The 17,755-nt window shown below is 38.5% G+C and overlaps 2 protein-coding genes across 2 annotated transcripts; both read right to left on the reverse strand.

Annotated features, from left to right (window-relative positions):
• Positions 1–1,393: 1,393 nt before the first annotated feature.
• On the reverse strand, positions 1,394–11,066 carry pafah1b1a (platelet-activating factor acetylhydrolase 1b, regulatory subunit 1a). Its single transcript, XM_033976853.2, has 11 exons — positions 10,876–11,066; positions 9,187–9,468; positions 5,032–5,116; positions 4,071–4,145; positions 3,780–3,986; positions 3,269–3,437; positions 2,783–2,885; positions 2,471–2,699; positions 2,018–2,119; positions 1,784–1,940; positions 1,394–1,688 (listed from the first exon to the last, which is right to left on the reverse strand). The coding sequence occupies exons 2-11, from the start codon at positions 9,216–9,218 to the stop codon at positions 1,615–1,617; spliced, it is 1,233 nt and encodes a 410-aa protein (XP_033832744.1). The 5' UTR covers positions 9,219–9,468; positions 10,876–11,066; the 3' UTR covers positions 1,394–1,614.
• A 359-nt stretch (positions 11,067–11,425) lies between these two features.
• Positions 11,426–17,673, reverse strand: cluha (clustered mitochondria (cluA/CLU1) homolog a). Its single transcript, XM_033977452.2, has 18 exons — positions 17,239–17,673; positions 16,895–17,154; positions 16,445–16,821; positions 15,811–15,912; positions 15,598–15,698; positions 15,376–15,528; positions 15,231–15,293; positions 14,911–15,155; positions 14,747–14,831; positions 14,504–14,657; positions 14,296–14,435; positions 14,135–14,215; positions 13,910–14,035; positions 13,699–13,820; positions 13,508–13,601; positions 13,300–13,434; positions 13,133–13,206; positions 11,426–13,035 (listed from the first exon to the last, which is right to left on the reverse strand). Exons 1-18 carry the CDS (start codon positions 17,632–17,634, stop codon positions 12,909–12,911), a joined length of 2,835 nt encoding a protein of 944 aa, XP_033833343.2. The 5' UTR covers positions 17,635–17,673; the 3' UTR covers positions 11,426–12,908.
• Positions 17,674–17,755: the final 82 nt, after the last annotated feature.

The raw sequence follows: 17,755 nt of genomic DNA on the forward strand, positions 1-17,755 counted from the left end.
TGTATTCACTGGCATTTGAACCAATACCAAAATCATCTTTCATTAAACTTCTATTTCTTTTTCTGTTACTATTTTTGATGGAGCAACAGATGCACAAATGTCTCCATGGTGATTAGACCTGTTACACATGTAGGTGCAGGGCTTTGCTTCTATGGTCATTTACATGCAGCAATGCAACATTACACTCACAGGACTAGCCAATATCAACTTGGAGCAGCATCACCATATCCAATACACAGTAAGAATAAAGCTGCAATAACAGAAATTACTGTCATTTTTCATTAGTTCAGAAATACATTTTGAGGAAAATGCTCATCTAGATAAATGTAGTTTGTTACTTTGTAATAGAAAAGGGATCATAAAGTTAATCATTAAGAGACCTTTGACCTTTCAAATTGCACTTGGAAAATGAGTTCATGCTCATCGTCAGAGAGGATGGCTGCTTTCATCTGTCATATCCAATCTATTACATACACAAGAAGACTGTCAGAGATTCTCTAAGATCCAAGCTTACTGCTCACGGTACACTCCATGCTATGCAGAGGCACACCGTCGATCATAGGGTCTTCTTGTCTACCCGTCCTCCTTTCCAATTGAACATTGAGTTCCAGGTCCATTGCAAAAAACTGGTTTCTATTTAGCTTAATTCAAAATTTATATTTTCACAGAAAACTTACTACTTATTAAGCCAAAACAGTACATAAGTTATGATATTGTTCACCTTCATATTGGAACTGTACGGCCTCCACATATTCCATCCAGGAACATTTATTAAATAAAATTTGTGTTTTGTTTCCAACTGTCAGAAGAGCAGACCAGGCTAAGCAATTATCCCATTTATAAACTGATCTTTAAAAAGGGAAATACACATAAGCGCTACTAGATTGCATTCATCCCCCAAGTCTCATTTAGGCAGAATCAATATGTTAAAATGTAACATTTGACGCTATACTTCAGATACGGACATTTTATCTCAAGTATGGTATAGCCACAGCCCTATTTAGATGTACCACACTGACAAAAGTAAAGCTGCTTTCTATCTCCAGAGTCTGAAAAAAGTATGACTACAAGTGTGTCAATCGAGTAACAACGGTTTGCTCATTTATGAATTGAAGATGTATCATTTCAAAGCCCATTGACAGCTTTTCTGTAATATGCTAGGCACCAACCGGCTTAGGGGGGAGAACAATATCAGAAAAAAAGTTCAAAATTAAAAAAAAGACAAAAATAAATCTTATACAGACAAAGATACAGTAATATCTTAAATTACAGATTTAGTGCCCTACATTTATGCCTTCTAAAACCCGGCCTTCAGTTGCTCAGTATGACAACTTTATATTTTTCTATGCAAATTCAATGTTATATTATACAATTTGGGATTACCATGCAAGAATACTTTTTGTGTAACATTTAATAGCTCTTCTACATCCAGGAATATTTTACACAGAAAGACAAAAGTTACTGGACCAGAGAGCACGATGGGTAAATAACCATGGTGGTTAAGTGCAGCTGCAGAGATGTGCAGGAGTTTGGGTTACATGGACAGGTAGGGTGGAATTCATCAGTATCCAGTGGAACGTCTGCGGGAGATGGTCCAACCCTCTAAGGTCCATGTCAACGACACTCCCACACTTTTACCGTTTGATCTACGCTGCCAGTGGCAACATATGGAGCAGCCTTGTGGAAATCTCAAAAAAAACATTTAAAAAAAAACCACAACATTATAATGTATCTACATGTACTTGTTTGTCAGAAGTTTGACATCATTGGCAGCAATGCTTACCCATAGAGGTAACAAAGTGTTCATGAGCACCCAAGGTTTTCATGCAGCGCTTGTTTTTGTAGTCCCAAATCCTCAAAGTTTTGTCATCTGCACAACTCACTATAAATTTGCCACCTGGATGGAAAAGGACACCACGTACCCAGTTGTCATGGCCAACCTAAAAAGTCAACAGTTTACAAATTTAAAGTCATTTTAATTTATACTTGTTTTTATTATCAGATTGTCAGTCCTTACCAGAGTCATAAGGCACATACTGGTGCTAATATCCCACATCTTAATAGTTTTATCTCTGGAGCCAGACAATAGGAAAGGGCCTGGCTTGCCACTTTTCTTATTCTAGAGAGAAACAATTTAAGACATTTTTAATCAACAACATTTATAACTGGGGTCACAATTAGGACAACTGCTATGACGGAACCGGTATAAATCCGACAAGAATTCATGCGGATCACAAGGCATGGGAAGAGTGTCCATGTTGCTTAAGGCTATTGTGATATTCGAGTTAATTCTGCAAGCTCTTTATATCCATTCACAGATGTTTACTTCACATGAGCAGTGATGTGTGAGACTCAAGTATTGTTTTTTTGGCCAATAATGTAGGTGCTATAATTTACCCTATTTACTATTTCGAGGGCATCACTTTACTTCAGTTGTACTCAGTTGAAATACATTTGAATGCCATCATACCTCTGACCCGGTGGCATCCTGGATATTGGGATAAGCGCTTTCTGGAGCCCATGAAATGCACTCCACTACATGCTCATGTTCCCGCAGCTCTGCTTTGCACTCCTTGGTGGCCACAACCCACACACGCACTGTTTGGTCATTGGAGCAGCTGGCAATTAATGTCCCATCCTGGTTTGGTCGCACCATACGAACCCACTCCCTGTGACCAGTGAAGGTCTTTACAGAATAACTACAGGACAAACAAAATGTCAGACTCCACACAAAAGGGTTCAAGTGCAGACTTATTTTTAAAGGAGCTTCGTAATTTCGTACCCAGTGGCGACCTCCCACATTTTTATAGTTTTGTCCCTTGAAGCAGAGACAATGTGATCTCCATTGGGCATGATGGCAACTGATGAAACATTGTGATCATGTCCTGGGAAACAAAAAAATAACAATCTTAAGACTTTTATGATTAAAAAAAAAACATCTTGCCAGAAGAATAGCTTAACTAATTTGCAGCCAAGTAAATTTTAGAGAAATGCCCTGATTAATAAATACTGCAGGTATCATCTTGACAGTGGGCACATACTTCACAGAAATGTAAAGGGGTAAAATAAGCGGAAGAAGATGGATGGATGGTAAAGGGGTAAATACTTTTTCAGCTGAGTGACTGCCTCTTTCAGTTTAAGGAAAAGTATTGCCCTGATTCAAATGGTTTGTCTCATACTTCTTTATGCATTTAGTAACTGTTTTTTAGTTCACCTGAGTAAAACTAAAATGTATAGGTTAGCTACATTAAACGTGTTAAATTCATACCATGCATGGTCCTTATGCACTCAAAGACTTGGAAATCCCACAGCTTGATAGTCATATCAGCAGAGCAGGAGGCAAGCAGTTTGCCAGTTTGGTCAAAAGAGATGTCCTGTACCGAGTCGGTATGACCCTTCAGTGTGCGTTCAAAGTCTCCTGTCTCATAGTCCCAAACCTAGATAAGAAATGATCACAACACATGATTACTGCCACATACAGTAACCATTATAGCATACAATATAAATACTGAGGCAGTGTGTTCTTCTGGGCAGACAGAAGGATAAACCCTGGGTTCTTGGGGGGAAGGTGGGGGGAGGGTGCACAGCAGTGAAGGGACACAAACCCCTCCTTCCCCCCAGCCCCAGACAAAGCAGATGGCCCAGTTGAATGTATAGGCTGGTTATTCTAATATTTTTATAAAAAGAGTCAAATGGTAGTGTGTGGTGGAAAAATGAAGCTGTCATTTTGGTTAAAATTTACCCACTGAAATAGTTGAATTATGAGTACCAACACTCACCTTTATGGTAGCATCCTCAGAGGCTGACACCATGACACTGAAGACTGGATGGAATATGACCCGGGTGACAGGGCTCCGGTGCCCACTCAAAGAATACTTCTCTGGAGGTCGGGGGATCCACTCTTTGGGGTCGCGCTTCTGACTGACCGGTCCGCCAAAATGTATGTCATCTTTAACATCATTTAACTTTGATTCGAGTTCCATAACCTAAGCATTTACAAAAGTTTCAGTCAAGTACAGAACTACATAAAAAATAAAAAAAAATAAAAACTACATAAGGCAAAGACAAACCTTTTTCTGTAACCTGATGACAGAGGTCCATTTTTTCTCTAAAAGACCTGCATACTTCTTGTCCAACTCTTCATTCTGTCAGTAGAGAAAAAAAAACAAAAAACTTTACATTAGGCTTTTTTTTTTTTGAGCGAGACTATGGTGGGCCCAATAATCAAATTTTTGCCCCATAGTCAAAAAACAAGCAAAGTAATAAATTATGAACAATTACACTTTTTGCTTGTTGAAGGATCATAAATATATAGAAGTAACTATATTTACTCATTAATCAGTCTTTTGTTTTAGCAATAAATAACATTTACTCCAAACATTTTATTCAATACATTTTTGTAACATAAGGACTGCCTGTGCCACCATTATCAGTATAAAACAGCAGCTTTTCTCAGCAAAAAGAACACCTGACTGTCATAGTGTGGAATATTGCAGATAAAGAAATAACATTTCAGAGACAAGCAGTTGGAAGGCCCTCACCAGAAAAGTTACATAGTGCTTTTAAATATTGTCTGATAAAATGGGGACTTGTTATTTACAAATGACTTAAAGAATGCATTTGCAGCAAGAAAGCATTTGCAGCTTTACACCACCCATAGACTGGCTAAGAGAAAAGGTAGGTATTCCTTGGCGATGTCCAAGTAGTAGAGTCCACTCACAAACTCACAGCCACTTCTGTCAGTCAGCCCCAGATGAGGATGCAGAAGTATCTTAAATGCCCTTAAATGTACTTGTATTCATTTTACTACATGAATACAAATCGTGTATACCACTTTAAGCTGACCACCACTGAGTCTTGTACTGATTGATGAGTGAATAAACAATGCACCATATGGTAAGAATACTTTGGGTGTCAAGTAAATCCTTAAAAATGCATTTTTGTAAAAGTTATTCCTATAAATAGAGGAAAATCAATAATGGACACCATTACATTTGGATGGGAATATCCAAAGGTGACTAATGAACTCACCACATCTAATTCAGCTTCTTTTTTGAAGTTGGAATACGCCTCTTCATATCCATTGGAACGAAGATAGTCCGCTATTGCACGATTTCTGAAACAGATAAGGATAAATTTAATATGACAAAAATAGTAGTTATTAATGCAATTATAAATAAAAAACAGAAACAAAAGAACATGTTTATTAAATGTGACAGATAGAAATGCAAATTTTTATCTTGGCACATTCAGAGGTGTCATCACAACCCTCAGCAAACATGTAGTAAAACTACTTGGCAGACATATTAGCAGTGCATCATAAGGGTTAACATCCATTACTGAAAGCAGAAATAAATCCAGTATAATATGAATTCCTACTTTAAATATTTAGAAAAGAGAAGGGTTTATTCATACAGATTTAATATACAGCAGTCGGTGACCAATTTACTCCATTACCCTCAAATTATAGGACATGAAATTATAAACCAAGCTGCCGCCTACATTGCATGGCTCTATAATGATTTTCAGACACACAGTGTTGTTCTCTATAAACAATGTAGTCACATTTTTTCAAGTGTTCAGTAGGGCTGTAGTCGACTAAGGGCATGTACTGCTGGTCCTAAAAAGGGGCGTTCTCAAAACTATTACGTATCTGACCCAAACTGCACTCAGACTTCAACTGCACAGGAGTTCATGCAATAACAACTATTTATAAGGAATAATGTACTAAGAAACTATTTTAATTTCACTCCCAAATCACCAGCTAACTCACTCAATATCCTTTCCCTTCTGCTGCTGTCCCGTATACATCGTTATTATTAAAGTTTTAAAAAATGTGTCAACTAATAAAAATTCTGGTCAACTAAGTCACCATCAACCGAAGCATTCATCGAATGAATGATTAAGGATCTACAGCCCTAGTGTTCAAAAAAAGCTTTATATACTACATGTCCTTTCCTGTGGTCTCGCCCATAATAAATAATTGTCCTACACTATGTATGCTTCTAAAACACTGATGCCGGCAGAAACCAGACAGGCCACCAGGCAGCCTGAACTGGGGGCATCAGTAAGAAGGGGCTAAACATGATTCTCCACAATCTGTCAGAAACAATCTGTGCTCACAGCACCCATCAGGGGGAGAACCAGCCCTGTTCACCTCAACTCATTCTGAGACTGGGGGTGTCTGACTATAACTAGGCCTGTCACAATAACAAATTCTGAAGTGCAATATATTGTTGGAATAAATATAGATTTTTACTGCCATAATTTTGACTTATATTTTATTTAAATAATGTTAATGTTAATAATATGTTATATGGTATTTTAGTGTTTTATTTTGGTAGTGAGGTAGGAACTGTTGTTTTTTTTGTTTGGTTCCGCTCGACCGCTGAAAGGGAACGCACGCCTGGTTTTTACCTGAAAAGTGTGGCGTGTTTACAAGGTATATTAAAGTTACAAAGTTAATCAAAGTAAAGCTCATTCTACCTCCTAAATTTGGGTCAGCTAGCGAGGTATGCGTTTGTAGTTTCATTTGTTATTTTATGTCTTTAATTATTATATTTCTAATTGTAATTTATGTAAATGATTTAGTTCGACGGTGGTTCGACAGCATTGTTGGCATCTACAATCAAGTTTGCACTTGTATCAATTAAAGATTCATCCAGCCATCAGTAAAAGAACTCTTTATTGACACGAGGAGGTGGCGTGATATAGATGACAAATGACAATATTGGAACCAAACCATAAAACAGAATTATCACCAAATTCTAAATGAACAAATCTGAAAAAAAGAACTGCAATAAACAACAAATTCAACATTTCAGTAGTTAATTTGTGTCTATAATGAGTCATAGAAGTTCATAATCCAACCTTCTACAGCTAAAATCTCATCGTGGTACTGATAATTAACCAAATATTTCCCACTAGTACACAGAAAAAGTACCCATGATAAATACTAACCATCAAAAGTTATTGTTCCATCTGTTTTAATTTGAACGATAAGTCGATATGGTACTTGGCACTATATCGACTTCTCTACAAGCCTACCTTTAACGCCATATTCTACTGAGTGAAGTAGCAGTCTGATACAGCCTTTCAATGCCAATAGCTTATGAGTACTCAAGGAAACATGATAGATTAAATTATACAACAATTAGGCCTGTCACGATAAATACTGTAGCAATGTATCATTCAACAAAGGACAGAACAGTACTTTTTGGGGGTCAATGTTTATTGTGGTACGTTTTCCTTGAACTAGTGGGAAAAGTACCATGATGACATTATGAACTCCTACAACTCATTATAGATATAAACTAACTACTTGCATTGCAACTTGTTGCATTCTGTTATTTATTTACAGAGTTACAGAGTTTTTTTAACATTTAACAGTAATATTTAATATTGTTAATTTAGAACACTTTGTGGGATAATTCTGCTTTATGTTTCGGTTTCAATAGTATTGTTTATTGTCTGTATTTACTTAAATATATCGAACTTACTCTGACCATAACTGCTCTGTCTTTTAATCTATATTTGTTTTTAAATGTATTTTTAATAATTTTACATTGTTCTATTTGTATTGTGTATGTGTGTATATGTGTACGGCGACCTTGAGAGCCTTGAAAGGCGCCTAACAAATAAAATGTATTATTATTATTATTACTTGAAAATTAGTTATCGCGACATGCCTAATCACAATATTGCATACAATATTACAAAACAGGAAACTACAAACAGGTTAATGTTGGTTTAAGTAACTACCAGAACCAACCCTGTGCCATGTTGTTGTAAACCAAAGAACCTCCTAGTGATAAGTGTCTTTTTCATGTATTCTAGCTTGCACAAGTTGGTGATATAACAGATAAAATGAACAAAACCAGCAGAGCCAGAGGCAACAAAAATTAAGGGACAGTAATGACGAGAACTGCTGTGCTGTCTTGTACACGAATCATTGTAAGGGGAATTTTCATGTGGAAAAGAGTTCAAAGGCAAAGGCTCATCTAAACAAGTGCCTCCAGGTCTTTGAGGAGAGCAGTCAGTTTGTGTCTTGGGTCTATTTATACAGCAGCCAGCAGGGATAAGTCCCCTGACCCAGGAAAGGAACACAAATGCACTTTTCATTGGATGCTATCACAAAATTAGACTTGTTGTTAAGTTACTGTGCAAACACAGCATCTGACTGCTGTGTTGATAACAGCTTAAGCTTAAGACATCTTCCTACCTCAAAGGTATCTATGCATAAAATGGGTTATTATATAAAGCTTAAAGACAAGCATTGAACCTGAAGCAGTTGTCTGGCCTTTTGACACTCCCAGCAACTTCCAGTTGCTCTGCTAAGAGAAAGCTAAATATTCACAACATGCATACATTATACATCACTAGACAGCAGCTGCAGCAATAGCAGCAGTGACCATAAAGCAACAGTTTATGTGCCTGAGAATGTGCAAAACATAAGAACAGTTTGGGGGTACCACGCTTCACTGAATAGTTAAAAGCAGGAAAGATTAGCATTCCAATAGAACTCTCCATACCAACAGACACCGCCCACAACTAATCTAAAAACAGGGAAACATTGTTAAGTATGTTGAGCTTTGCCATGTGAAAGTCGACATGGATCTAAGCCACTGTGCAGGACCACAGTCAAAAATCACAACTTTTTAAACTCTGGTATGAAGAACATCCAAAAGCAGAGCATCCAATAAGACAGACAACTTTCTGTTTGACAAACCAAGTCACAGTTAAAGGAGTTATTATTATTATATTATATAAATTGGTCAAACACCATTTAATTTTATTTTCTTCCTTTCATTGCAATCTGCAGAATATTTGATTATTAATTACACAACCCTAGTCCACACTAATTAAAGCTGCTGAATGATTGCTGTCAAATCTACACAGACACAGGAAGAGCATGCAAACTACACACAGAAAGATGTCACATCTGCCATGCTATTAGAACCCAGGACTTTCTTGTTGTAAAATAGAAGTGCTAACCGAAATGCCACCATGACGTCTAGTATAGACATATAATATGGTATGTTAATGCTGATTGGTAACAGAGAAGTGTACCTGTGCAAGATATATTATACCTCATCATGTTATCTATTTCTTCTTTTTGCAAATGATGAATATGTTTGTAAAAAAGTGCATGTCATTTGAAGATGTGCATAAGAACAAGACACTTACAGTTCATCTCTTTGCCTTTGGGACAGCACCATGGTGAAGGGGTGGTTGGGGCGGGGCCAGGGGAGAGCAGGTGACAGAGGTGAATCTTGTGCAGCTACTTTGCTCTTCTCACTCTGGAGATGAGCTGCGCTGATCTGAGCAACTCGACTGAACACACGCCCTGCACTCCACTGAGGGGCTCTGGGAGAAGTTCAGATAAGAGCACCCCAAAATGTGGCTCACTCCAATGTCAAGAGAAGCAGAGCGCCTGCAGACCAGTCACCAGCTGAGCTCACGCTGCATCTGAGAAGAGAAAAAAGTACATTTAGTTATGTGATGATGGGTACAGATCATGCCAATGACAAGGTTCAAGAGCCAAGATTTTTCCAATCTTCACTTTATCATGTCACAATGTAACATAGGACAGCATCTGTGTGTTTACAGTATCTTACCCAGATTCTAAAAAAGCAAATTTTAATACACAATGTATGGAAATATTGTAATGATAAATCGAGTCAAGCCGTTGAGGTCAATGGGCTTCAGAGAGGGAAAACACGGAGCAGATCCTTAGACTGTTAACATGGGTGTGTCCAGTGTGACTGCCCCACAGACCATCTTGAATAACCAGTTGTGAGATGGGCAATGAAGATCATCGGAGATCCTTCTCATGTGCTCAACACACAGTATGAGCTCCTGCAGTCTGGGAGATACAGGATTCCTTTATGCAAAAATAACAGGTATAAAACTTGTCTGTGTCGCAGTCCATAAAATCTATTCACAACATGGACTGATGTACAGATCTGTGGCGTCTGAGTGATTGTATATTGTCCTATTCAACTTTTTTATTTATTTATTTTTTTACGGCATGTGTCGCCTCCCTCTAATAGCATTTTCCGTGTAATACATCGTTCAGGCAATTTTGTATGTCAACTAAAGGTTACGAATAGTAAGACAAGTATTCAAATGTTACAGAATTGCCCCTTCTGCCCCTTTTGCTAAAACTAAACGCCTCATCCTGCCACCCTGCTCCTGTCAAGGCCCTATTAGGGAAATACACATGTTCCACCATCAACGCACAACTGGAACAGGCATTAACAACAACAACGTCTTGAGCAGTGTTTTTATGTAATAATACAGGCAGCGGTCAAAGTCACTGGCGATATAAATTGTCGTTACTCATCGAACAGCCTATTCAACCACGTCAAACCTTCATGCAAATATGTAACGTAACGCCGGGATTTTGAATATGTATCTAGGCTAGTCCGTTGTGGTCAGTCCAACACAGTGTCTGCGGAATATATATCATATGTTGCTATTCCAATGGTCGGGCTTGTTAACGTTATTTTTTAAAGCTTCCATCGTACATAATTCGCGTTTACAGGATCTTTAGCTTGGCATTATCCTTAGCGAAGTTAGCCTCCACCAGAAAGTCTCACTGCCTTTGTTACAACCTGTCGCAGCATGCCTTTAAATACAAAACAGACCACAAGGTAACCATGACCAGGCTTTAAACACTTAAATTATGGTGGGTCTTAAAATGTCCCGTTAGCCTTGTAGACAAGATACCTGCTGCTGCTCCAGTGCAAGGGCCTAGCCGCCATTTTGAGACATAAAAGGAGATGCAGAAATTGCAGCAACAGTCATTCCCCTAGTACTTATGCTAGTTTCGTTTAGGATGGCGAGTAACACCAGTACAAGTATTTAACTTACCCTCTTGTTTTGCCTGCAAATGTTTTCGGGTCTCTCCCGTGGTGACACGACCCGACAGGGCGTGAAATTTCCGCTCTCAAATGTGATCTTGTGATGTGGAGGTACACTCCGCTCGGCTTGTCTCAGCACTGCCTCCTGCTTGTTTTCGCACCGCACCGCCTTCAAACGCGAGCGCGCTTCAGATCGCGTTCACAGACACGCGAGCGCGCACGTCCCTCATTCAGAATTACGACGCTGCAACTATTAAGCATGATAAAAACAAGACAAATGCAAAAAAGCAAAAAAAAAATAAATAAAAAATGTTTTGCGGACTGATTTAACTTTTAGATGTTTACACATTGTTTGTTGGTCAGTTCTATGGTTCAGTCTCGAAGTCAAGGTGAAGTGATCGTCAGTATACTTCATTTTAAGCTTGGAGCGCCCTCTTACGGATGAAGAAACATGTAATAGACAAGCTTGCCTTTACGGTTTGTTTATTAAGGCTCAATTTTCGCAAGTAATTGTAGTCCATTTATATGTGCCATATATCAACAGGATTTTCTACAAAATATTTTCACAATATTGCTTTAATCACACATTACAGATGGCAGCAATTAACAGTTTGACATGGGAGGGACACATTGCATGTATACAAGCATAAATCTATTAGTTTTTGGTACAATGGAACATTGGAGCAGCCCTTTTTGTCTACTTTTAGTTGTGCAATTAAGTACCACACAACCAAATAGCACATGAAAGTGCACTGAATACTGCTCAATGAACTGACAATCCGAGATAGTTTTTATGTCCATGACATAGAAAAAGAGATTACCCAAAAATGAAAAATAAAAACAAGACAAAGTAAAAACGAATAGAACAGAATCAGTTACTACTGCTCAAGTTGAGCACTCAATGTCTAGTACCTTCATGATACATTAATTGAGTTACGAGATCAGCAGGCATTGATTGTTTTACCCCAAGAAACAACTATCTCACAGATGTACTTTTATATAGAAAAATAAAACATCTGGATAGTATACTATTGATCTTTAGACTCAACATAAACTACACAGCAGCAAAAGCAGCAACAGCCCAAGCCAATCGTTCTTCTCTTTGACAACACAAAGAATTACACACAATTATACAACATGTCACAGTGTGTAAAAATAGGTCACTGCTACTAAACAGATAATCTACCGCTTTTAGACCATGGACATTTTTTTAAAATTTTTTTTGGAAATCCATTACAATCAAATATCTGTCTATATTTCTGATAGATTTATACATCTTTCTGCTCTATACAGCTTCTATAAATTAGACGTGGCTTAAATTAATAAATGATCAGGCCCTAAGTACCATTTCCTACACACTGTTACAAAATGAAGTTTCACTCTCACACTATAGCTCAGCTTGTATTGACAATTATGAGTGACTGTGGGCACCTTCATCAAGAAACAACTGAGAAAAATGAACCACTACAGATGTTTTAAAAAACTGCTGTAGTGGAAATCCTTACAATCTTAAAACCTTTGAACAATGCATTGTTGGCTTAAACAATGTTGTTGCTCTTAGTGCACAGTAAAAATGGCTCCTGAGTTCGAGGAGAGGATTTGTGCCGTACCAGCAAAACATGGCAGGCAAACGACTACATGTCCAAAGATTACGGTGTTTGAGAACTGCATGGTAAAATGAGATTTGGACTAATAGTACTGTGCAAATCTGAAGCAGGACGAGTAAGTAGGATACATTTAATAAGGCCCTGGCCTACAATGTCATGGTCATCTTGGTCTCTCTTGCTTGGCTGCATACTTATTCATTCACACCTAGTCATCATGGACCAGGTATATCTGCATTGCATGTTAACATTGATCTGACATGTTTGTATTCCTCTCACCATTTCCTAAAACATAGGAAATACATTTAAAAGGCCTATAAAACACACAATTTGTGTGTCACCCCTCCCATACTATTTCAAGTTGATTGAAGCGTCAAAGTTTGTGATGCCACAGGCTAAATGACTTGACCATTGTGTTATTGCGTTTGCCTGTTAAATGTTAATCAATAGGAATTTTGTCCTCCAGTTCCAGCGGAGCATCTTCTAAGTTCTCCTCTGGCTTTCCCAGCTCTTGCAGCTGCTGTCGTCTCTGCACCTCAGCCTTCAGGTTCTCTAGATCTTTTTGACTGAAAAAGAAATGCTTTTGGATTAGTGGACCTGACTCAAACCATGTCTGGTGTAATTTTATGCTGCACTGTGGATGGATAATAATAAAGACTTTACCTGAGAGGTATAAATATTATCCCATTAATAATATTGAGCTGTTCCAAGACACTGGCCATGCTGGGGGCAGTAAACTGCAATATAGAAAATAAGCATTGGATCAATATTGAATAGTAAAACAAACTAAAAATAAAGAAAAAAAAGAAAACCCTGTATATGGCAGTCACCTTTACTGGCATGATGCTGGCATTGGAGCCATTCTTGTAGATTTCATTCATTGTTCTCTGAAGTGCTACAGCTTGTTGCGTAAGGTACTTCAGATACTCTGAGCTTTCCTTTGTTTTTTCATGCACCTCACCCATCTGTTGTAAGAAGAGAAAAGACAGTCAAACTAATGCAATATTTTATGTTACATAAGGTGAAACCATGTCACACCTGGTTCTTGTAGATTGTATAACCTTCCTTTTCATGTTGAAGTGCAGAACGAAATTCTGCTTTGCTTTCATAGACTCTGGCCACCAAATGATGACTGCAGTGAAAACAAAACATTTTAAAACAAAAAAATTCTATCTTAACGTAATACAAACATCTGCCAATTCAAAATTATATTGTCTGTGTTAACAAACCTAAGAGCCACTTTCAACGATCGAGATCCATGATATTTTGTATTGATGGTTAAGGCATTTTCAAGGAAGCGCAGCGATAAATCATACTCCATTACTCCATGCAGTACCAGCCCAATGTTACTCTGTAATTGAAAACATATAGAGTTGGGAATAACTTTACAAAAAAACAGCTAAAATACAATTTGGTCCTCAAGCATAATTTTCAACACACATCAAGAAGAGCCATTTCTGGGTGGTCCTCTCCGCAGACCAACAGCATGAGATAACGAGCGCGGTAAAGCAACTTCAGGGCAGTTGACAGCTGTCCATTGGCAAAGCAATAGAGAGCCAAGTGCATCTGAAAAGCAAGTAAAAACAAATATGATTAAGCGCATGTTCCATGTGTAGAGCATAGCACCGTGTTAAGTAAAATTTATCAAATTGGAAACATTTTTACATATTCTTGAATGGTGTTGGGGTGCTCAATGCCCAGCACTCTTTCGCTCATCAGAACAGCTTTTTGCTGGTTACTAAGAGCCTGGGAATAAATAATCAAAGTTACCAAACTATGACCACGTTCTAGTAAGAATCTGTTCTAATCTGTTCTGGCATATTTACCTCTGCGTGGTCCCCCATAATGTAATTAAGGCGTGCCAAGAGACGTAGACAGGCACAAATCTCAACATGCATGGCTCCGTAAACATTGTTGAAAAGGTTGAGAGCCTCATTGATGAGCTCACTGCCCTCCTTCAGAAATCCTACATGCAGAGAGGAGAAGTGAACTTCACTATACTATAAAATTTTAATCTGTTCAAAAAGACCTTACCTTGCTGTACTTTGGCCTGACCGCTCTGAAAAAAGTGAAAGGCATCTGAGGCTTTGGGGTTCACATGTTTCACAACAGGAAAGATGTTCAAGATGTCCTCCTCTGTAAAGGCTGGCTTGTGGCGGCTGTCAAAGTTGTACTCTTTTATTAGGATCTACACAGAAAAACAAATTTGACCAGAAGCCATTTGATGAATATTGTGGCTTTGATGTGCACGTTTGCATATCCACTAAAGATTGGTACCTGAATTCCCGTTTTTATTGAAATCTCTCTGAGAAGAGTGACTTTCTGGAGACCATATTTCTCCACAACTTGGTCAACACTTTCACTGCACATCAAAGTTTGCATTTAATATATCATAACGTCTATTACATACAAAACTTTTTAACAAAATATGAATTTCTTACCAGTCTATAGTAAACTGATAGTAAGATTGTGCCTCAGAAATTATGTTTTTCCATAGCTCGCTGGGAGTCAGACTGGCCCATGCAGTGTTGTCCCCACTACCAGGGACTCTGTTCCGGCGTTTGCGACTTTTGCGACGTGAGACTAGTTCATCAGGAGGCAAGTGGGCCACTGCATCAGGAAAAGAGCTCAAGAAGCAATTTAGGAAGTGGCTCACAGCCGCAGAGAGAGCGGACAACTCCACACCCTACAAAACACACACCCACATTCATTGAAAGATGAATATTGATGAGAAATACATCTGTCAATTGTCATTCATTACCTGAAGGTATGTCTTGAAGATATGTTTTGCACATCTGGTGATAAGCTCACTTATTCCTATTCTCTAAGAGCAAAAATAAAATGAATAGTGTCAAAGCCTGTAAATCAAAAAGGGATTCAATACACTTAGCTAATTCTCTGCTTACATAGACATGTTCCAGCTGTGCTTTGGCAGGAGTCTTGTCAATGAAATCCAGAACAGTTCCCAAGTACCGAACATTAATACCTCGCTGGTGCAGAGCCTCAGTCAATGTGGCTCCATCCATTGGCAGAGCACTGTGGTCCAAACAGTCTTTGACCTGAACATTAACACAAAGCTTTTAATATATTTACTAGATTAAGATACATAGATTACTGAAAATACTGACCAGTGAGGGGATCTGACAAGACAGGAGGAATGCAGCAGCGTCTTTTAGGAGCTGCTTTTGTTTTTGGATGTCATCGGCGCTGTCTTCTGGAAATCTCACTCCTGATTTAATGTGTAACATACAAAATTTAAATTGGTTGATCACTCAATGTTTTGCCCAGACTATCCCAACTGGACTTGAAATTGTACAGTATTAAAGTACCTCCCATCTTACCTGGAGAGAAAATATCAGGGTTGAAGCGTATATCAAAGGATGTATTGCTGATGGAGCCGACCGCTTTGCATGCATTCAGGACAACCTCTCTGCTTTTGGGGTCTAATTTAAACAGTAAAGAGATACAAAACAGCATATTTAGGGCATGTAAAATTATTCACACATTTTAAATCAATATAAAATTGAAACATCGCACTAGATTTAGTAGTCCTAGCAATATAATCACCCACATTTTAAGGTTAAGTGCAAAATGAAAGTAATAAACATAAGACTAGACACCCAACACCAGCTAAGCAAACACTTTGTTATTTCAACCATGCAGCCACCAAATAAAATTAGAAACCTAAATAAAATATTATTTTGATTTTTGGACAGGAAAGTGAACGAACACCACCAAAGCAGGACTAAACAGAGAGACCACTCATGGTGGAGTAAGCCATTTCAAAGTTATACAATACTGTGATAACACATTTTTCTGATGCTGTCAAATGATGCATTTGGCTAAAACTTATAAAATGTATTTAATGAATTTAAACATTTTTATAGACTACGTGTAGGTGTGTGTGTGTGTGCGCAGAGTGGCTCTCTCCAAGTCGTCCAACTTTGTTTTGGGTTTTCGGTTATTTTGACGTACCAATGCCAGTTCCATCTTCGGTTACTAAGGTCTCCGCAAGCTCTTTGGCCTGAGCTAATCCTGGAATACTATCTTCGAGCTCCTTACCCTCCAGTGGGTTCTTGCATGCTCCATTCTGGGTAGCTGTGGCAGTGTCTAGAGGACCATTAGTGGTGGGGCTTGAGTCTTTGCCTTCACTTATGTTTGATGAATCAGCAGAAGTATTGATGTCTGTGGAGACTGTTGGAGAACTGGAATCAGCATTCAATGTTGGAGTTAGGTCCATTTTGTTCGAGATAGTCTCAGAGCCTTCTGTAATAGCAACATCAGTTTTGGTGTCTCTATTAGCTTTCTGTTGCATGAGCTGCAATGCAGCCATTTTCATAAATAGAAGATATCTGGAATAAAACAAAATGGATGTCATTTTATTTTTAGATTTTTGGTAGATGAATAGTTAAGGCTGACATCTACCTGTGTTCAACAAAGGCCTCAATTAACTCCTGGCGTAAACAAGCCAGGCGGTGTCTGTGTAGGCGGGGGAAACCTTGGCGCTGACATTCAACAGGGAGCTCCACCCCCTCCACAGGCAGGAAGTTTAGATCAGGAGGAAAAGTACGAAGCAAGTCAAGAATATAATGACGGCCATCATTTCCAATAATGCCTTTGCACTCCACAGAAGAGCACAGCGCCACCGTTTGGTTCTTCTCATTCAGTACACTGTGCTTTTGGACCTGAGATTAAAATAGTGAAAAGCCATTTTTGTATTTTTTTTTTTTTTATTTCAATTTGAAAATAGTATTCGTTCTCATGCTAACCTTAAGAGGCCGGCTCGTCTTGTCCAGAAGCTCCAGATATTTGTTGTGAGACACAACAGTCTTTCCAAAGTCAATTGAGCCATAGATAACACTCTGCTCCTGCTCACGCTCCAGAATGCCCGGGATAATTGACTGGGCAGTAACACGGTATCCTCTATAATCTACTACCACTGTCCCCAGCGTATACAAGCCTTCCACATCCACAGCCCCATATGCCCGAACCCCATTTAAGTCATTGGTTGGTGCTGCATGGGCAGCAGCATCACCTCCTAGTTCCCGATAATGGTCTCGAACATCAAAACCCAGGCTAAAAAATATGTTGTTCCAAATAAACATCTGCATTCGTGTTTCTTCTCCTGGGTTTATGGCCATAACGTTTCCATCAATTACAGCCATTGCACCACGAGTAGCAGCAGCAGCAAAATCACTATGTACCTAGAAGAAAGTAGAATTTTTTTAGATGGCAGTTGGAATGTAGGTGAAAAAAGGCAAAATTGAGGATTAAAAACCTTAAAAA

This window comes from Periophthalmus magnuspinnatus, chromosome 13, assembly GCF_009829125.3.
Source record: "Periophthalmus magnuspinnatus isolate fPerMag1 chromosome 13, fPerMag1.2.pri, whole genome shotgun sequence".
Classification (NCBI taxonomy): Eukaryota; Metazoa; Chordata; class Actinopteri; order Gobiiformes; family Gobiidae; genus Periophthalmus; species Periophthalmus magnuspinnatus.